Raw genomic sequence first — 23,215 nt, forward strand, 5'->3', positions numbered from 1 at the left:
GTGTGATTTTCGTTAAGATTATGTGACTTTTAGGGGGTGTTTTCCCCTATTTTCTAAAATAAGGCAAATTTTTTCAGGCTCGTAACTTTTGATGACAAAGACTAAATTTGATGAAACTTATATATTTAAAATCAGCATGAAAATCTGATTCTCTTGATGTATAGTTTAGCATCAAAATTCCGTTTTTTAGAGTTTCGTTTACTATTGAGCCGGGTCGATCCTTACTACAGTTCGTTACCACGAACTGTTTGATATATATATATATATATATATATATATATATATATATATATATATATATATATATATATATATATATATATATACCATGAAAAGAGAAATCACCAATGCAACAGCACAAACACCAAAAAAAAAAGAGACAGAAGGAGAAAAGGAAGACTGTTTTCCTAAATTAGTGATTAATATAGACCAGCACTTGAATGAGGCCTTAACCCTACTCATCCATACAATCACATAGGTCAAACAGCATAGCCATACACAATCAACCATAAAGAATAATCCATGGACAGGCAGTCATGTCGTCAATAAGTATAAGTCGTCATTTACCAAACAATAGAACAAATAATAAAGACAAATAATTCAGAGGCAACAACCCAACACAAGGGCTCATCAGGAGAATACACTGGCCTATATAGGGTTTCGCCACTCTAAATTCTCTACCCAGCCAAGCGTTGTGGCTACCACAGAATATCCATGGCATCCCCGTGTCAGGTATCACCCTCAAAATACATGCCTATGAAAGAAAAAAAAAACAGGTAACGTAAAACAACCAAGTAACACCAAAACAAGCTTATCCTGTCAATATATCCCTCTTTTTAGCAACAATATGTAAACTAAATATAATAAATTTTACCAAATCACAAATATTAACACATTGCAAAAAACCTGAATGAACTAAATAATTATAGAATTCATCTTTACCATGTGGCTATTTTTTTTAAAAAATCCGCTCAATTAGATACACAATTCAAAATAAATGGCGCTGCAAAAGCAATTCTCGAACCTCCGAAATTAGTTGAAAATTTCTTTAAGTATTTCTAGATAATTCTTTTGATATTTATTTAAAAGTTCGTTATAATGAAAACTAAATTTTTTAAATTGCCAAGTTAATTTATTGGCAGAAAAACCTCTTGATATTAATTTTTTGGCTTAAGATTTTATATCTATTTTTAAAATCAATATAATTACTACAAATCCTTGCATAACGAAGTAACTGTGAGAAAAACGCTGAATATGTGATATTTGAGTGTATATTACTTTCAGTAAACGGGAAACTAATCACTTCAAAATCAAAATCATCCGTTTTATTATACATTTTAAAACTTAATTTATTATTATCACAAATATTAATATTTAAATCTAAGAAATGATCTTCATGACCAGTGCCATGACTAGGTTCGAGAATAAGCTCTGATGGATATATATTTTTAGAAATATCAATGAAATCCTTACAATATAAGACCAAAATATCATCTAAATATCTTTTATTATTTGACAAAACATGTTTTAAATTAATTGGATTATTCTTATCCATCATATATTTATATTCTAGTTGACTTAAAAACAAGTCAGCTATAAATGGGCTGGCATTCCCTCCCATGGGAATTCCCACAATTTGCTTGTACAATTCACCACCAAATCTTATATAAGTATTGTATAAAACAAATTCTAATAACTCAAAAATCATATCCAAGTTGTAACATCTCAAGTTAACTGTAGTATTAAAGCAATTTGTCCATATAGCTTTTTTATTAAAAGTGTCTATTTTTAAGAACCTTTTACTAGATAAGAGGAAAGATTTCTTGATAACAGTTTTTAAATTATCAAACACTACATTAGGCTAAGTGATAAATTAGTATACATTGTCGCAAAATCGAAAGACTCAATTCTTTTAGCTGAAACCATTGTTAAAGAATCTATCACCTGCAGTGAATTATTAACACTCCAATATGGATTAACAATTCGAAAATTTTTTAATACCAGAACAATAGGTTTTAAGTTTATTTACAATTTCCTTTAAAATTAAAGAGAGGTCAGTAGCAGCAATGCGGGTTGGACATTTAGCTGCTCCAGCAATAAACCGTGGTTTAGGGGGATTCTTATGAAATTTTACAGTCCAATATAGGAAAGGGAACTTTTTATCATTGTCATTTATTTTAATACTAAAATTTTTAAAAAGTATTTCTTCAGTCTTTTCAATTAAATTCTCATCCTCTATATTTACCTTTTCGTAAACATTAGTTGTGCATAACTCCCTTTTTAAGATATCACAATACAGCTTCTGACAAATTATGGCAAAATTATTATTAGCTTTATCCACTGGCACAATTACAAATTCATTCTTTAGATTAGCAATTGCTTGTTTAATCTTCGCATTATAAAATAATGATTTAGTGTTACTATTTTTTAAGTTAGAATATATTTATTTCTTATTCTACTAATAATTAAATTCTTCCAACTTTGAAAACTCTGTTTATTTTTATTCTCTTTCTTACACCACTTATCAATAAATAAATCAAAATTATTTTCCAAGCCATCAAGAACAATCGATGGTTTCAGATGATGAGAAAGACGGAAATTAGCCCCTTTATTCATTATAATTTGAAGATCATCTTGCTTTATTATTGACAAGTCCCCTGTTATAACATGTTTGTAAGTAGGATTTACAAATGGGCCAAGTTGCTTACAATTACAAACCAGTTTCCAATTTATATCACTATCTAATCTTTTTAGTATTAAATTATAATTAAAAATAATTTGCCCAATAGTTTTTGAAAATTTATAAGTTAAAACTGGACTATCATTATAATTCAAATTACTAGGAAGGGCCTGTTTCACATGCCGCTGATTTAAAATTTCTGGTAAACTAATATCTTCAATCTGCTTACAAGTAAAATTAATAGGTAAATATAATCTGTTATCCTTATTACTAATCTTATCGAACTTTTTCTTTTTTGAAATAAATTTCGTTTTAGTTAGAATGCAAATTGTATCACATATTACTTTAAAATTATAATCAAGAGCTGTATTATTCTTAACAATCCAGAAAAGTTTGATTAAATTCCTGTTGGATAAATTATTTAGACATTTTATTACAGAAATCATACCCCTAGATTCAAGTAGCTGGCATAGATCTATAGAAAGCATATGTACATCTAATTCATTTTTTCTATTATTTTTCCTATGTCCTCTTGATCGTTTTTTACGTTTAGTAGGACAAGTAAAAGAAGGATGGTCCATAAAACCATCAATACATTTAACAACAACATGAGACATGTCACCATATTTTGCTACACGATCATTTAGCCCAAAAGGATAAGCTGTACCAAGAGTATGGAAAATTGTGACAGTTATATCTGATATGGAACATTTACCATTATTACAATGTTGAACTAGATAGTTATTAGTTTTTTCATTATTAACTGTTGTCTTATGTCCAGAAAATCTTTTATATATATTATTAGTTGTTTCCCTCACATATTGTAGGCAGCATTTATTACATTCTAATAGGTAAATTACATTGGTTGTTCTACAATTAACATTACCACGTAACTTGCACGCAAAATTTTTATTATACAATGTACTCTTAACAGAAGTCCGTGGGACAAAATGATCTTGGCAAAGAAAACAACGACTCTTACACTTACTAACTTTCAAAAAATCGTTCCGAGTTCTGAGGCTAATATTTGTGTTTTGTTGCATAAAAAGTTATTGAAAATAAATCCAAAACAAACCAACATCCAAATCAAAATCCCACAATCAAAGTCCAAAAAACATGCCAAGGTCAATAGGTCAATAGGTCAATAAATACATAAACAAAAACATGAAAGAACATGAAATTTTGCATAAGTGCCATCTCACCAATAATTAACAATATCAGGTTAAAAACCTGGACCATGGTAAAGGTCTGTCGGGGAGAAAACTAAAAAAAAATTTCTCCACCAGCACTGGATCCAACCTGGAATAATATCATGAAAAGAGAAGTCACCAATGCATATATATATATATATATATATATATATATATATATATATATAAAATAAAGCCGTTTCGATTAAAACACAGACAAAAATTAACCTAACAAAATGTTTTCTAAAGAAAAGAAGTTACTTTTTTTCAACTTCAAACTTTTTCAACTTTAAAAAGCTATATTAAAACCTTAAAGGGACAGAAATTAAATGAATAATCCCGTTGAACATGATCCCATTGACATCTAACAAACCCTTCTTAGGACGGAAAGATGAATCCTATACCAAACTAAAATTAACGTGAATAACCAAGTCAAACTTATCAAACAGTTCGTGGTAACGACCTGCGTGGAGTGATTCGGCTCAATAGTAACCGAAACTCTAAAAAGCGGAATTTTGATACCAATAGATATATCAAAACAATCGGAATATTATACTGATTTCAAATATATAACTTAAATTACTTGATCTTACCTGTCAAAGGTTACGAACTTGTGAAAACTTGCATGATTTTTGAAAGAAGGGGGAATCGCCCCCTAAAAGTCATAGAATCTTATTCTAGATCAGATTCAGCCTATCAGAGAACCCGATCGTAGAGGTTTTAAGCTCTTATAGAGCTCATTCAAGCGGAAATTAAGATTTCTAGTGCCCTTTTAAGTGACTAAAAAATGGACGGCAACTAGGCCCCTTCCCACGGCCCTTTTTTCTCAAAATCGTCTGATCAAAATTTTGAGATAGCCATTTTGTTCAGCATATTTGAAAGGCCGAATAAATATACCTTGGGAGATTTCATGACCCCCTACAGCCCCTGGGGAAAGGTCTTTAAGTTACAAAATTTGCCCATTGTTTAAGTGTAAGTAGGCTATTTACTACTGGGAGGGAAGTTTGCAGGAAACGAATTTTTCAGGAAAAATTTCAAACCGGTTAAATTTATCAGAATTCCTATACGAGATTCTTTTTGTGTCTTGCTTTCTCTTTGTCGGTTCAATTTTACGCGTGGAGATGTTAACGGTAAGTGTCTGGGGTAAATTTTCACCAGGATTGAAATATCTAGAACAGTGGTTCTCAAACTTATTTAGACACTTTACCTTTTTTTACCCGCAAAACATATTCTCAGTTACCGGTACTAAGTAAACTATAGCTACATTATAAATAAAAGCGCCAGTCGTAAAGTTAAATGGTTGTTTTATTTTTTGTTGGCTGGCCGTGTACCCTCTAAATAATTGTGCGTAGCCTACCCCCAGGGTTTACACGTACCACAGTTTGAGAACCACTGGTCTAAAGCATGATTAGATAAAAAAAATTGTTTTTTTACTGAAAGTAAGAAGCGGCATTAAAACTTTAAACGAACAGAAAGATTCCGTAAATGAAAGGAGCTGTCCCCTCCTCAGCTCCCTGCTCTTTGGGCTAAAGTTTTTTTGTTGTTTTAAAAAGTAGGGTTGTGAGAAAGAGACAAACTTTAGCCTAAAGAGATGGGTGCTGAGGAGGGGACAGCTCCTTTCATTTACGGAATATTTCTCTTCGTTTAAAGTTTTAATGTCGCTTCTTACTCTCAGTTTAAAAAACTTGTTTTTTTTACTTCAATTCTTAAGGTTTTTGAATTAATGCAGGTTTTGATTCTTGTTCACTGTACATGAATATTTAAAACTAAATTTGTGTATTAATTTTGATTTTTTTTTTTTTTTTGGCTAAATGGTTTTCTCAAAATTTTGATCGGACGATTTTGAGAAAAAAAGGGGCAGGGAAGGAGGCTTAGTTACCCTCTAATTCCTTTGCTACTTAAAAAGGCCACTAGAACATTTTGATTAGTAATAAATTACGTAACTTAGGAATTAATTTACGTACCGAACTTCTATATTCGTATATTTTCATAACGCATATAAGGGGGTTTTCCCCCTAGTCAATACCTCTCTCTTTACGCTAAGGTTCAATTTTTTTTCCAATTCGTAAATTGACCCCAGAATCACAAAGGCCGTTTAGTTAGAATAAATATCTCTTTTGAAATTACTGTTAATACTTTAGCGTAAAGAGCGAGGTAATGAGGAGGGGATGATCCCCCTCGGTGTACGCAATAATTTCTGTTCGTTTTAAGTTTTAGTGTTGCTCCTTACTTTCAGTTGAAAAAAACTTTCATTTAATTTATCATTGTTTTTTAATTAATGCCGGAAAATCGAGCGCACCCTTCGCGGAAATTTGCTTCCCCCATGAAAAATTTCTCCGTGGTAAGATCTTCCCATGTAAGCCCCTCCCCCTATACCCCCCCACACACACACCTGAAAAACCCCTGAAAACGTCCGCATATTTCCCAATAACCAATACTAGCCTAAATATAAACGATGGGCAAAGTTTATAGCTTGCAGCCCTTCCCCCGGAGTCTACGGGGGATTAATTTGTCCTCAAATACATATCTGTTAGATTTTTTGACTATGCTGAATAGAATGGCTATCTAAAAATTTTAATCCGGTGCCTTTGGGAAAAAATGAGTTTGGGAGGGGACCTAGTTGCCCTCCGATTTTTGATCACTTAATAAGGGCACAAGAACTTCTAATTTCCGGGAATGAGCCCTCTCGCGACATTCTAGGAACATTGGGTCGATACGATCACACCCGGGAAAAAGAAACAAAACAACAAGAAAACAAGTAACCACGTATCCGTGATCTTTCTTCTGAAAAAAAAAAATACAAAATTCTACGTTTTTGCAGATAGGACCTCTACAGTAGGGTTCTCTGGTACACTGAATCTGACGGTGGGATTTTCATTAAGATTCTATGACGTATAGGGCTGTTTCCCCCCTTTTTCGAAAATAAGGTAAATTTTCTCAGGATCGTAACTTTTGATGGGTAGGACTAAACTTGATGGAACCTATATATTTAGAATCAGCATAAGAATTCGATTCTTTTGATGTATCTATTGGTATAAAAATTCCGTTCTTCAGAGTTTCGTTTACTATTGAGCCGGGTCGCTCCTTACTAACAGTTCCTTACCACGAACTGTTTGAATCCGTCAGGAGGAGGGATTTCTCTGTTGAAGTGTAGCCAGATATTATGGCATTATTTAAAAACGATCAGAAATTAAATAAAAAAAACTTTCAACTGAAAGTAAGGAGCAACATTAAAACTTAAAACTTACTAAATAATTAAGTGTATTGGGGGGAGGTTAACCCTCCTCAACACCTCGCTCTTTACGCTAAAGTTTGAATTATGTCCCAATTCTTTAGGAATGGTTCCTGAAACGCTATGCTTTTTCAATTAGAACAATAAGAACCTTTTTTTAAAGTATTAAAAACTTTAGCGTAAAGAGTGAGGTGTTGAGTGGGAGACCCCACCCCTGTTCTACGTAATAATTTCTGTTCGCTTTAAGTTTTAATGTTGCTCCTTACTTTCATTTGTTTTATCTAATTACTACTAGAAACTACTATAAATAAGAGTACGGATACCTCCCCCTAAGCTATCTAAAGGTAAAACGCCATTTGCGCTTTATTTAAATTGGAACATATTTTACCGCTTACAACTACCATTAACCACTTTTGTTGCACTCATAAATGCTTTCGTTGAAGCGCTATAAAGCTTCAGTGCAAAGAGCGGGGGCTAAGGAGGGGACATCCCCTCTCACATATGGAATAATTTCTGTCATTTTTAAGTTTTAATGTCGCTCTTTACAATCATTTGAAGAAAGATTGTTTTACTTTATTTAAAAACCCCACCAGTAGAATCATTCTGCCTATAATACGAAGATTGTCAAATTATGATTCAAATTCTGAAGCTGGTATATAAACCTAACAATCAAACAGTTCGTTGTAACGAACTGTAGTAAGGAGCGACCCGGCTCAATAGTAACCAAAACTAAAAAAAAAATGGAATTTTTAGACTAATAGCTACATCAAAAGAATTGCATTTTAATGCTAATTTAAAATATATAGGTTTCATCTAGTTTAGTCTTACCCATCAAAAGTTACGAGTCTGAGAAAATTTGCCTTATTTTAGAAAATAGGGGAAAACAACCCCTAAAAGTCATAGAATCTTAACGAAAATCACATCATCAGATTCAGCGTATCAGAGAACCCTATTGTAAAGGTTTCAAGCTCCTATCTACAAAAATATGGAATTTTGTATTTTTTGCCAGAAGGAAGATCACGAATGCGTGTTTATTTGTTTGTTTTTTGTATTTTTTTCCCAGGGGGATTGTATTGACCCAGCGGTCCTAGAATCTTGCGAGAGGGCTCATTCTGACGGAAATGAAAAGTTAGCCATTCTGAGATAGCCATTTTATTCAGCGTAGTCGAAAAACCTTATAACTATCTCTTTGGGGACGACTTACTCCCCCACAGTCCCCGTATGAGGGGCTAGAAGTTACAAACTTTGACCAGTGCTTACATATAGTAATGGTTATTTGGAAGTGTACATACGTTTTCAGGGTGATTTTTAGGTTTTGGGGGGGGGGTTGAGAAGAAGAGGATATGTTGGGGAAACTTTCCTTGGAGGAATTTGTCATGGGGGAAGAAAATTTTCAGTACCCCGCTCTTTACGCTAAAGTTTTTTACTGTTTTGAAAAGTTGAGTTAAGAGAAAGAGTCAAACTTTAGCGTAAAGAGCGGGGCGTTGATGAGGAAGCATCCCTTTTCATATACGAAGTAATTTCTTTTCGTTTTAAGTTTTAATGACGCTCCGTACTTTCCGTTAAAAAAAAGAACTTGGGTTTATGGCACTTGGTATTAAGCAAGTGACATATAGCAATCGCAAATTCTGTCGGTCTGTCGGTCTGTGTCTGTCTGTCGGTCTGTCGGTCCCGGTTTTGCTACTTTGGGCACTTCCAGGTAAGCTAGGACGATGACATTTGGCAGGCGTATCAGGAACCTGACCAGATTAAATGAGAATTAGTCATTTTCCTGATTTGATCATCTGGGGGGAGTGGGGTGCCTGTTAATTCGGAAAAAATAGAAAAAATGAAGTATTTTTCACTTACGAACGGTTGATCAGATCTTAATGAAATTTGATGTTTGGAAGGATATCGTGTCTCAGAGCTGTTAATTGAAATCCCGACCGGATCTGGTGACATTGGGGGGAGTTCGAAGGGGGTAACCTAAAATCTTGGAAAACGCTTAGAGTGGAGGGAGCGGGATGAAACTTGGTGGAAAAAATAATCGCGTAAAATAAGTCCTAGATACATGATTGACATAACCGGAACGGATCCGCTCTCTTTGGTGTAGTTGGGGGGGGGGGTAATTCTGACAAGTTAGAAAAAATGAAGTATTTTTAACTTACGAACGGGTAATCGGATCTCAATGAAATTTGATATTTAGAAGGATATCGTGTCTCAAAGCTCTTATTTTAAATCCCGACTGGATCTGGTGACATAGGGGGGAGTTTGGGGGGAACCTAAAATCATGTAAAACGCTTAGATTGGAGGGATCGGGATGAAACTTGGTGGGAAAAATAAGCAGAAGTCTTAGATGCGTGAATTACATAATTGGAACGGATCCGCTCTATTGGGGTGGGGTTGATTCTGAGAAATTAGAAAAAATGATGTATTTTTAGCATACGAAGGAGTGATCGGATCTTCATGAAACTTCATATTTAGAAGGACCTCGTAACGCAGATCTCTTATTTTAAATCTCAACCGGAACCAGCGTCATTGGGGGGGGCAGTTGTGGGGACCGGAAATCTTAGAAAATGCTTAAAGCGGAGAGATCAGGATGAAACTGGACGGGAAGAATAAAAACCTGTCTAAGATACGTGACTGACATAACCGGACCTGATATGCTCTCTTTGGTGGAGTTGGGGGGGGTAATTTGGAAAAATAAGGTATTTGTACTTTACGAAAGGGTGAACAGATCTTAATGAAATTCGATATTTAGAAGGATCTTGTGCTTTAAAGCTCTAATTTTAAATTCCGACCAGATCCTGTGACATTGGGGGGAGTTGGACGGGGGAACCGGAATTCTTGGAAAACGTGAAAATTTGGGTATTTTTATCTTACGAATGGGTGATTAGATCTTAATGAAATTTAATATTTAGAAGGAATCCATGTGTCAGAGCTCTTATTTCAAATCCCGACCAGATTTTTTGACATTGGGGGGAGTTGGAGGGGAGAATATTGGAAAACACTTGGAGTGGAGGAGTCGGGATGAAGCTTGATGGATAGAATAAGCAAATGTCGTTGATACGTGATTGACATAACCGTACTGGATTCGCTCTCTGTGGGGGAGTTATGGGGAGGGGTTCAGTGATTTGGCGAGTTTGGTGCTTCTGGACGTGCTAGGACGATGGAAATTGGTAGGCGTGTCAAGGAGCTGTACAAATTGACTTGATAAAGTCGTTTTCCCAGATTCAACCATCTGGGGGGCTAAAGGGAGAGGAAAAATTAAAAAAATGAGGTATTTATAACTTACGAGTGGGTGATCGGATCTTAATGAATTTTTATATTTCGAATGACATCGTGACTTAGGGCTCTTTTTTAAATCCTGACCGGTATTAAGCCTCTGATTTTCCTTTTAAATCAATCTATTGATTCTTAGAATTTTGTTAGAGCTCATACCATATGAGCTCTTGGCTCTTACCTCATCTTGCCTCGTCACAAGTGCCATATGAGCTCTTAGCTCTTGTTTTTATTTAATACTAACACAGTTTCATTCCGTATTGGTCTATAGAACAATCACGACCTTTCCTTTAATAACAGGTAAGTGTGAATTTCATCGACTACATTAAAAAAAAAAAAAAATGTTTTTGCACAGTAGTCATATAATAATTCAAAAGTAAATGAAAGAAAAATTACTAAAAATGGATCAGTGAAGCTTAAAGCAAACGGAAATTAGAAAATAATAATCACGTTAAAATTAAAGATAATAAATACCTCTATGGATGAAAACAGCAAAGTTATCAAATATTTTTGAAATTCTAAAATTTAGTGTTTTACTGAAAACACAAAACCAAACCCCCCAAAAAAGGATTTTCTCTTGGAAGAAGAAAACTCTCTAAGTATTGTGCTTTTCTTAAAACCACAAGCCAGCGCAGTTTTCACTAAAGGGCCAGTTTTATAATTCTATAAATATTGGGTAATCTGAATAATCTGCGAAGCAATAATTTTTGGTCGTTTTAAGGTTCAATTTCACCTTTTAGTTCCATAATAGACACTTCATATTAAATTACTTTTTGTCCTTTTAATGCTTCCCAGCCTTCTTACTCCAGAAATGAAGCCAACAGTTGTAATTGTAGGTGCCAAATGACGCTTTACGATGGAGCTCTTAAGATGAATATATAAGAGGTACGGAGATGAGAACAGTAGCTTTTGAATTAGCTATTAGACATTTCCCTGCAATCTTGTGGCCTGCTAGCCACGGCAGGAGAAAAATATATAAGTAAATATATGGAGATGCTTGCTAAACGTTCAAATGGCGCTTTACGATGGAGCTTTACATGTGGCTCTTTGCGATGGCGCTATTAAGACGAGATTATAAGAGGCACGAATGCATGAACAGTAGCCTTTGAATAAGTCATTTGACATTTCTCTGCAATCTTGTGGTCTGAGAGCCATGGTAGAAGAATGTATATGTATATCTATATATATAAAAATAAGTTGTCTGTGTGTGTGTGTGTGTCTGTCGAGTGACGTCATGTTTGTGTGTCGACTGACGTCATGTTTTCGACTGACGAAATTACAGATCGACACATCGGGACACAAATGACGACCGGGACACCGGCACATAGGGAATATAAATGACGACCGGGACACTCAAAGAGAAAGCGACCGGGACACAAGGAATGTTCGATTAGCAATCACCATCAACAAAGCATCGGGACACAAATGACGACCGGGACACAGGGAGTATAAATGACGACCAGGACATAAGTAAAAAAACTAAAAACTAAAAAAAAAAGGTAAAAACTACAGAAAAACTAAAAAGAAAAAAAAACTAAAAACTAATAAAAAAACTAAAAAAGCTAAAAAACTAAAAAAACTAAAAAAGAAAAAGAAATAAAAAAAGGAAAAATAATGAAAAATAAAGGAGAAAAACAAATCTAAAAAAAAAACTAAAAAGAAAAAACGGGGAAAAATACAAAAATTTATTTCATCATATACCATTTCAAAAACGAATGTATATACAGACCGGGACACCGGGATACAAATGACGACCGGGACACAGGGAATATAAATGATGACCGGGACACAGGGACACAACTACAACGGGGACGCTGGGGGCACGGGGGGATATATAAATGACGACGGGGACACAGGGAATGTTCGATTAGCAATCACCATCAACAAAGCTCAAGGGCAATCATTAGAATCATGAGGTAGCCTATAACTAAAAAAACTAAAAAAAAGGTAAAAACTAAAAACTAAAAAAAAGACCAATTCAAAAACGAATGTATATACAGACCGGGACACCGGGACACAAATGACGACTGGGACACCGGGACACAAGGAATATAAATGACGCCCGGGACACTCAAAGAGAAATCACAGACTGGGACACCGGGACACAAATTACGACCGGGACACAGGGAATATAAATGACGACCGGGACACAGGGACACAACTACAACGGGGACGCCGGGGGGCACAGGGGGATATATAAATGACGACGGTGACACAGGGAATGGTCGATTAGCATTCACCATCAACAAAGCTCAAGGGCAATCATTAGAATCATGAGGTATAGATCTGAATAGGGATTGTTTTCCCACGGACCATTATATGTTGCATGTTCAAGAGTCGGTAAACCTGACAATCTATTTATATGCACAGACAATGGGACAGCAAAGAATGTTGTATATTCGCAAGTTTTACGTAGTTAAAAATATATATATATATATATATATATATATATATATATATATATATATATATATATATATATATATATATATATTATATATATATATATATATATACATAATATATATATATATATATATATATATATATATATATATATATATATATATACAAAAAAAAAAAAAAAAAAAAAAAAAAAAAAAAAAAAAAAAAAAAAAGGAGACAGAAGGAGAAAAGGAAGACTGTTTTCCTAAATTAGTGACTAATATATATATATATATATATATATATATATATATATATATATATATATATATATATATATATATATATATATATATATATTAGTCACTAATTTAGGAAAACAGTCTTCCTTTTCTCCTTCTGTCTCCTTTTTTTTTTTTTTTTTTTTTTTTTTTTTTTTTTTTTTTTTTTTTTTTTTTGTGTATATATATATATATATATATATATATATATATATATATATATATATATATGTATATATACTACTACTACTAATAATAATAACTCACTGCAGCACCAAGCCGCCTGAGGCCAACACAGCTACGCACGCTCCTCCTCCAACCTAATCTATTTAAAGCCTCCCTCTTTACACCCTCCCAGGAAGTTCCCATTTCCTTTAAATCCTTATTTATGACATCCTCCCAACCCAGACAAGGACGACCTGCTTTCCGTGTAGCCCCAGACGGTTGGCCAAAAAGGACAATCTTCGGTAATCTGTCATCCTTCATCCGTAGAACGTGGCCTAGCCATCTCAACCTTTCTTTCATTATAGCCCCAGAAAGCGGGATTGAACCACACTTTTCGTACAACCTACTGTTTGAAATACGGTCAGTCAGCCGGGTACCCAGAACAATCCGTAGGCAATTTCTCTGGAAAACATCTAGTAAATTTTCATCTGCTTTTCGGAGTGTCCATGCTTCAGAGCCATATTTGACCACTGTCATCACTGTAGCTTCCAATATTCTAATCTTGGTTTGTAGGCTTATCTTTCTATTCTTCCAAACTTTTTTTAACTGTGAAAAAACACCCTGAGCTTTAGCTATTCTACTTTTAACATCTTCACTGCTCCCACCATCTTTACTAATAATACTACCAAGGTAACTGAAGCTCCCAACCTGATCAATCTTTTCGTTACCTAAGGTCACCTGTTCATCTTCACTTATTCCTAACCTTAGTGACTTAGTCTTCTTAACATTAATTTTCAAGCCTATTTTAGGACCCTGAACTCGCAAAACCTCCAAAAATTCAATCATTTTGCTCACACTTTCATCTAATATGCTTAAATCATCAGCATAATCTAAGTCCAGGAGCGTTCTTCCTCCCCATTTGATTCCATGGTCTCCAACTGCCTTTCCTGTGCTCCTTAAGACGAAGTCCATCAAAATGATCCATATAAAGGGGGATAGAACACAACCCTGCTTAACTCCTGATTTAATACAAAACCAGCTGCTAACCTCATTTCCTACCTTAACCGCAGCAGTATTATTCTCGTACATAGCGCAAATCACTTTAATGTATTTTTCTGGTATACCATATAACGATAAGACCTTTGTTAACGCTGTTCTATGAACAGAATCGAAAGCTTGCTCATAATCGATAAAACTAAGGACCAAAGGTGTTTGACAACGAAGGGACTTCTCAATTATTAACCTAAGAGTGAAAACATGGTCGACACATCCTCTACCTTTTCTAAAACCGCATTGTTCTTCCCTTAAAACTTTGTCTACAGCATGTCTCAGTCTAAAAAGTATCATATTACTCAGTAATTTGCTACCTACAGAGACCAGACTAATGCCTCGATAATTCCGACATTCACTCTTGTCACCTTTCTTATACAGTGGTTTAATTAAGGTTTTCCTAAAATCATTGGGTACTTCCCCTTTTTCAAAAATCATGTTCATAATCTTCAGTAGCTTATTCCTAACCTCAGAGCCACCATATTTAAGGAACTCATTAATCATACTATCAGCACCTGGGGCCTTATTATTTTTTAATCCTTCTAGTACTGTCGCTAATTCTTCCTCACTAAACAAATCTTCCTTCACATCCAAGGTATCACAAAATTTTTCATTTTCATCTATATCTTTTCCTGCAACTGTATCTCGGTTTAGCACATTCTCAAAATGTTCCACCCATCTTTCTTTAACTTTTTCCTTATCACTAATTGTGATCCCATTTCTATCTTTAACTGGGACTAGTCCGGATCGGCTACTCCCTTTCAATTTATTAACATGCCAGTATAATATTTTACTATTATGCCGTCTAGCCGCATCTTCCAGATCCTCAGCAATTTTATCCATCGCCTCCATTTCACATCTCCTTAGTGAAATGGAGAATTAGTGAATTTCACATCTCCTTATATATATATATGTATATATATATATATGTATATATATATATATATATATATATATATATATATATATATATATATATACATATATATATATATATATACATATATATATATATATATATATACATATATATATATATATATATATATATATATATATATATATACACAAAAAAAAAAAAAAAAAAAAAAAAAAAAAAAAAAAAAAAAAAAAAAAAGGAGACAGAAGGAGAAAAGGAAGACTGTTTTCCTAAATTAGTGACTAATATAGATATATATATATATATATATATATATATATATATATATATATATATATATATATATATATATATATATATATATATTTATATATATATATATCATGAAAAGAGAAATCACCAATGCAACAGCACAAACACATAAAAAAAAAAAAAGCAGAAGGAGAAAAGGAAGACTGTTTTCCTAAATTAGTGATTAATATAGACCAGCACTTGAATGAGGCCTTAACCCTACTCATCCATACAATCACATAGGTCAAACAGCATAGCCAAACACAATCAACCATAAAGAATAATCCATGGACAGGCAGTCATGTCGTCAATAAGTATAAGTCGTCATTTACCAAACAATAGAAAAAATAATAAAGACAAATAATTCAGAGGCAACAACCCAACACAAGTGCTCATCAGGAGAATACACTGGCCTATAGGGTTTCGCCACTTTAAATTCTCTACCCAGCCAAGTGTTGTGGCTACCACAGAATATCCATGGCATCCCCGTGTCAGGTATCACCCCCAAAATACATGCCTATGAAAAAAAAACAGCAAATGTAAAACAACCAAGTAACACCAAAACAAGCTTATCCTGTTAATATATCTATTTTTTTAGCAACAATAGGTAAACTAAATATGATAAAATTTACCAAATCACAAGTATTAACACATTTCAAAAAACCTAAATGAACTAAACAATTATAGAATTCATCTTTACCATGTGGCTAATTTTTAAAAAAATCCGCTCAATTAGAAACACAATTCAAAATAAATGGCGCTGCAACAACATTTCTCGAACCTCCGAAATTAGTTGAAAATTTCTTTAAGTATTTCCAGTTAATTCTTTTGATATTTATTTAGAAGTTTGTTATAATGAAAACTAAATTTTTTAAATTGCCAAGTTAATTTATTTGCAGAAAAACCTCTTGATATCAATTTTTGGCTTAAGATTTTACATCTATTTTTAAAATCAATATAATTACTACAAATCCTTGCATAACGAAGTAACTGTGAGAAAAACGCAGAACATGTGATATTTGAGTGTATATTACTTTCAGGGAATGGGAAACTAATCACTTCAAAATCAAAATCATCCGTTTTATTATACATTTTAAAACTTAATTTATTATTATCACAAATATTAACATTTAAATCTAAGAAATGATCTTCATGACCAGCGCCATGACTAGGTTCAAGAGTAAGCTCTGATGGATATATATTTTTAGAAATATCAATGAAATCCTTACAATTTAAGACCAAAATATCATCTAAATATCTTTTATTATTTGACAAAACATGTTTTAAATTATTTGGATTATTCTTATCCATCATATATTTATATTCTAGTTGACTTAAAAACAAGTCAGCTATAAATGGGCTGGCATTCCCCCCCTCCATGGGAATTCCCACGATTTGCTTGTACAAATCACCACCAAATCTTATATAAGTATTGTATAAAACAAATTCTAATAACTCAAAAATCATATCCAAGCTGTAACATCTCAAGTTAACTGTGGTATTAAAGCAATTTATATATATATATATATATATATATATATATATATATATATATATATATATATATATATATATATATATGTATATATATATACATATATATATATATATATATATATATATATATATATATATATATATATATATATCTATATTCTCAGGTGGGACATAGGGACACAACTACAATGGCGCGTAACTAATATGGCGCGTAACGACTTACGCGCGCGGGGGCTTGGGGGGGGGGGGGCGCTAAGCGCCCCCACCAACTAGGTGTTGGCGTGGCGCGAAGCGCCACCCCAACAGCTAGTATATATATATATATATATATATATATATATATATATATATATATATATATATATATATATATATATATATATATATATATATATATATATATGTAAAGAAATATGAGGAGATGCATGTTAAACGTGCAAAAGTGCGATTTTACTAATTTTTACGATTTTACGTTTATAAACTCTAGTGTAGGATTTTAGGCCACGGGAAATCGATTGGCTATTTTAGAAGCAGCATTTTGTGCATTTTGCTTATCTTTGTGTAAAACCGATATTTTGTGGCACAAAATAACAGAAAGTGCCGTTTTTTGCGGGGCAATCTGTTTTGTTGAAAATATCATTAAAAAACCAACAACGAACTTTGCCCCTGCTGTTGCTTTTTTGTGATGTACCTGAGAGACAATGCAGCCTTTCTTGATTTTGTCTCATTTGTTGCTATTTGCATGGACCTATTGTGGGCTTCAGGAATCTATTCAACAAATTATTTACAATAGCTTTTGTCTTCATTGAAGTCCTCTTCTTATTGCCCCTTAAACCAATTGAAGAAAATAAAATTTGTCGCCCAGTTTCTGGTGTCACATAGTTGTATACTTAAAAGTGTTTTGTCTTCATTGAAATCGACATAGCCATGTGTTCATGCCCTGTAAGTTTCAAGTCTGATAAGCGCAGATGACATAAGTTTTAGAGGTAATCAAAGACCGGGATATGGTCTATCGTCTTAAATCCTGTAGATAACTTTTTAATTCTTTTTAAAGGACTCATGGTTTCTTTTGACCTCAGCTTCTCAGCCAAAGAATTTGACTCTTTAGTGCCGGCTTGGCCAATTGTATGTCCCATAGTAATATCTTAGAGAGTACTATTTCTCGTTTCTTGTACCCTATCTATCTGACACTGGACAGCAAATTTTTGAAAAAAAGAAGTTTTTTTTAAAGTTGGATATAAATTTTTGATAAAGGTTTCATATTGGTGTGTACGAAAGTTTAATACTCAAATGGGACACATACATATCTGGCCATACAACAGCGTTATGGTCAATTGACGCTTAGAGCAAATCTCCATGAATTATTAGTGGCTCATCGTACTTGCAACAACAGCACCATTCTAGAGGCTGTAGCAACGCATTTTACAGATAATTGATGAATATTAATGATTATAAGAGGGCCGAGATTGAATCTTGCGGAACCCCACAATTTACCAACTGATTATAAAATCATTCTCACCCACGAAAGATTGTAAACTGTTTTCAAGATATTTTCGAAGCTATAGGTAATTTCTCACTCCAAATTGGCTAGGTTGTCTAAAATAATTTAAAGGTACATGCAGTCAAAGGATTTTTTAATATCTAATAGAATAGTGTTATCCAATAAAAAAAAAAACTATCTGTTGTTGCACTTTTTTCGTGTATAGCTTTATTAATTAACTGAAAACATATAAGAGCATCTTGCGGTGGATAATCCGGCCGGAAGCCAAATTGAAAGCTTTTAGCTTTCTCAGGAAGGCACAAAAGCAGCTCTATTCAGCATAATTTTCTATATTTTTCAAGCCCTTTGCAATTTTTAATATAACGACTCAACGCGCTGTTAAATAAAAAGTTGTTATACAATTTCAGCCCTGCAAAGCCTACTATATGCTCGTTGGCTGAAGCCAGATTAGGTAAGTGGAAACTACCCTTTGCATTTGGTTCATATCCCAACCTTTCGTCAACCTTTCACATGCCTTTTTACTTCTTCTTTGTGTCTCTTCTATTGTTAGCCTGAGTGAAAGAGCAGGCTGGCAGTGGTTACTCATGTTGAAACTCCTAACTATCCGGTGATGTGTTTTTGGGCTGGGTCACTTCAACTCACATTAAATCACATCAAATAATCTCTTGCACAGGAAATTAGAACCCGGGATTGTAAAGATGCCATCATAATAGTTACAAAAATTAATATTTTTAGTTCGAACTTCCTTTTTAAAGCCAATCAAACTATAATAAATGCTATTGTTTTTACATGCAGCTATAACATAATTATTATGCAGTTTGCGTGTAGTCACATTCGAAATTAGTTTGAATACGTGCATACCGAAGGTACTTTCCTTTTCTTGTTTGTTATCTTTTTGTGACTCACCACAACCTGCTGAAAAATTTAATACGTAGAATAGAAAATCGTGCCGAAAATCATAAGATTTGTTTCACAGCATACATTGGTTTTTATTAGCAGCCGAAAGCCTGGTTTCACAGGGAAATGCCAAATATATTAGCCAAAAGAATCACAGTTTCCTAATAATTGATTGAAAACCAATGACCTCGTCCTTTTATTGAATGTTTTGGTTAGTGTTTCTGTAAAACGTTTGACAAATCTCAGAATCTCAACGTATGACACATACTGATTTTAAAAGGGTCTTATTCTATTCCTCCCATATTTATTACAGTGTATGAATTTAATTATTATTTCAGGAAGTTTTAAGGCTGCTGATGAACGAGGAACTATTTTAAAACGGTTGTGCCCTAGAGAGGAGCGATGTTTCAACCTTTTAATGACTGACGCACTTCGACCATTCGTGCCAGAATACAAGGGGCATGTGGTTGCTGAAAGTGGAGAACGTATCCTTTTTTATCATCTATTTAATCTTTTTTGGAATTTCAACCTTAATTATTTTTCAATCTGTGTTTGGTTAGTCAGAGGAAGCGCTCTAGCGTTGCCTTTAGTAGACCCTATAGAACCGTTAGCGTTTAGTGTTTTTTTTTTTCGAGTCCCAGAGCCACTTCACATGGAAGGAAGGGTCGTAAAAACTTCAGAAGGCCCCATTTTATTGAAAATTTATAGTCCACTTTCTAGAGTACTAGATAATAAAAGGCAACCAGTCCCTGCCCTTTTTTGCTGTCGCTCCCCGTACTCTCCAAATAGATCCAATCCGGAAAGGGCTTTAAATAATACAAATCGGAAATTGCTCAAACATATGTATTCTTATGAGAAATTTGGTGTTACTGCAGTATTTAAGGAAAAGTTAAAGGCAGGGCCGGATAAAGGGCGGTTGGAACGATTGGGCCCAATCGGACCTTGGTCCTATCTAATCATTTTATTAAGCTTTAAGCATGGAAATTTTTATAAAGTATCGAATACTATAAAGTATCGAATACTCCCCTCAAATACTTCACCTTATCTGAATTAATATAATACCTAAACACGTATCAGGACTAGAGTCTTTTGTAAGTGTGAAATCATGAGCTACTAGAAAACAGTACACCAGAGTGTATGAAGAAAATGCACCAGAAATGTCATTTTGATTTTCTTCCACTATTTTGAGGGGGAGAAAAACACGAGTTTTTGTTGGGAGGGATAAAACTTATACTGCTCTACCATTACCCCAGAGATATTGCGCTTTTTGGTGTGTATTCTACAATGGTTTTTAGTTGTGTTAGTCATTTACCAATTAGCCTTCTAATGAACTTATGGTTTTTAGGTGAGTACAGCTCACAATTATACCATAGGCATACATATAGGCATTATACATTATACTATGGGCATACATTCATCCCTCATAATCATTTTAAGAAAAAAAAGGATCATTAAGTAGCTTAATTAGAACCAGTCAATAATTTTTAAGGTAGGTAAAAGAATAAATTGATTACAAATTTTCCTGGGATTTTTTTTTAGTATTACAACAAAAACAAGTTTTTTAACTGAAAGTAAGGAGCGACATTAAAAGTTAAAACAAACAGAAATTATTCTGTATATGAAAAAGGCTGTCCCCTCTTCAACGCCTCACTCTTTACGTTAGAGTTTGACTCTGTCACAACTCTACATTTTAAAACAATAAAAACTTTAGCATAAAGAGTGACGCATTGAAGAGGGGACAGCCCTTTTCATATACGGAATAATTTCTGTTCCTTTTAACTTTTAATGTCACTCCTTACTTTTCAGTTAAAAAAAAAAAATCGTTTGTCAACAAATACAGGTTAGAATTTGGCTCACCGTATATGAAGGGTTGTCCCCTCCTCCCTACCTTGCTCTGACGCTCTTAAAAAATTGGGACAAACAGTCAAAATTGCTCAAAAAGAATAAGGTATTGAGGAGGGGGCAACCCTTCATGCACGGAATAATTTCTGTTCATTTTTCAAATAATGCTGGTAAATCTGGGTCACCCTCTATGAAATACACCCCTCCCCCTTACGGAAAAATCCTTCTTGGAAGTTTCATCCGACGTAAATTACACACTCCCCCCCCCCCGCCAAATTCCCTTCAGATAGTTTCATCCTCGCTGAGAATTTCCCCGCTCTGTAAAATTGCTTACAGAAAATTCAGCTGGAAAAATTGTCCTTAGCATTCTTTCATTTGAATAAGACTTCAATCTCTAATCGGTTTCTCGATCATTCCATACATGCCCCCTTTTGTGGAAATTATTTCCCAGAAATCAAATTAAAACACGCGGAAAAACGCCCTTGGATAGTTCCCCTGGAACATCCCCACATGAAAAATTTGGCAGAGAGAATATAAGACAATTAAAAGAAATTTCGTATAGTAATTCTGTCAAATCCCCTCAGCGTAAATATTTATCCGGGAATATTCACCTACACACCCAGAAATTTGCCTCTTCAAGGAAAATTCTCCCTAAAGAAATCCACCCCAAGCTCACCCACCCCCTTCCCCCCAAAAAACAAATGTCTGTATACTTCCCAATAACATATAGTATACTTAAGCAATGGGCGAATATTATAACTTACAGGCATCTCCCCACGGAGAGTGGAGGGTTATTTTACACCTGGGCGTGGAAGGGGGCCCAGTTCCCCTCGAATCTTTTTGGTCACTTAAAAAGAGTATTAGAAATTTGTGTTTCTGTTCGAATGCACCCTCTCCAATCTTCTATTATTTCGATACAATCGCCCATGGAATAAAAAATAAAGAAAAATAAAATAAATACACATCCGTGATCAGTTTTCTTGCACAAAAGCAATGTTCCACATTTTTGCAAATAGGAGCTTGAAATTCCTAAAATATGGTTCTCTGGTATGCTGAATATCGTGGTGTAATTTCCATTGAGATTCATTTAATTTTAGGGGGTGTTTTCCCCCATTTTAAAAATCAGTCAAATTTTCTCCGGCTCGTAACCTTTCGTGGGTAAGACTAAATTGATGAAACTTGTATATTTATATGGGTAACACTAAACTTCATGCATCTTATATATTTAGAATCAGCATACTAAGCTGATTCTTTTGATGTATCTATTTTTATCAGCTGTCCTGGCTGAGTGGGTTGGTGCGCTGGATTCGTGATCCTTTGTCTGAGAGGACGCGGGTTCGAATCCCAGTGTACCCAATTCTTCAGTTTGGGACGGGGGTCAGTGGTGTGACTCTGTAAGCTTAGCCAGAGTCGACCCAGCTCTAAATGGGTACCTGGAGAAATCTGGGGAAGGTAAACAGGAAGGGTGTGATTACCCCCTCAAAATCTCACGGGATTTATTGATGTCCACGGGATGGTTTTTCCCCCGGAAAAATTACCTCCATGGACAATTTCCCCAGGAAAATTCTACTGAGGACAAATCCGTTACGGAAATCCTCTCTCCCCATTTAAAATTGAGCAGCCAAAGAGAAAGGAAGACAAATGAAAAGAATGAAGAAAAGAAGTTGCTCTGGCTGGATCATTCCCTGATGTGATAACTTCCCCAAATAACACGCACAAAAAAGAATTAACAGAAATAAAAATATATAACAGATACTGTAGGATATTCTACACCGTAAATTCTACCTATATTTTGGAATATAGGTAGAATATTCAAAAATCACAGCCTTAATTGGTTCTTTTTGTTTGTTATACTTTCCCTTTGGATGCTCAATTTTACACACATAGGTAATTTTCAGCGGGGAATCAGCCTAGAACCAAGGGACGAATCCCGCGTAAGTATTTAAACAAGTTTGCCCAAAGCCCGCTTTTCATGGTATTAGATCCTCCTCCGTTGGAAAAACTTATTGATCTATGACTTTCTAAAGGCGAAACTCACTTTTATACAAATATGCTATTATGCT

The 23,215-nt window shown here is 34.2% G+C and overlaps 1 protein-coding gene across 1 annotated transcript in view; it reads left to right on the plus strand.

Annotated features, from left to right (window-relative positions):
* Positions 1–23,215, plus strand: part of LOC136029186 (inositol-trisphosphate 3-kinase B-like) — a 113,955-nt gene that overhangs the window by 49,924 nt on the left and 40,816 nt on the right. Inside the window, exon 5 of the mRNA XM_065707311.1 lies at positions 19,649–19,795. Within this exon, the coding sequence (XP_065563383.1) occupies positions 19,649–19,795 (147 nt within the window). The remainder of the gene's footprint in view (positions 1–19,648; positions 19,796–23,215) is intronic.

Source organism: Artemia franciscana, chromosome 7, assembly GCF_032884065.1.
Source record: "Artemia franciscana chromosome 7, ASM3288406v1, whole genome shotgun sequence".
Lineage (NCBI taxonomy): Eukaryota > Metazoa > Arthropoda > Branchiopoda > Anostraca > Artemiidae > Artemia > Artemia franciscana.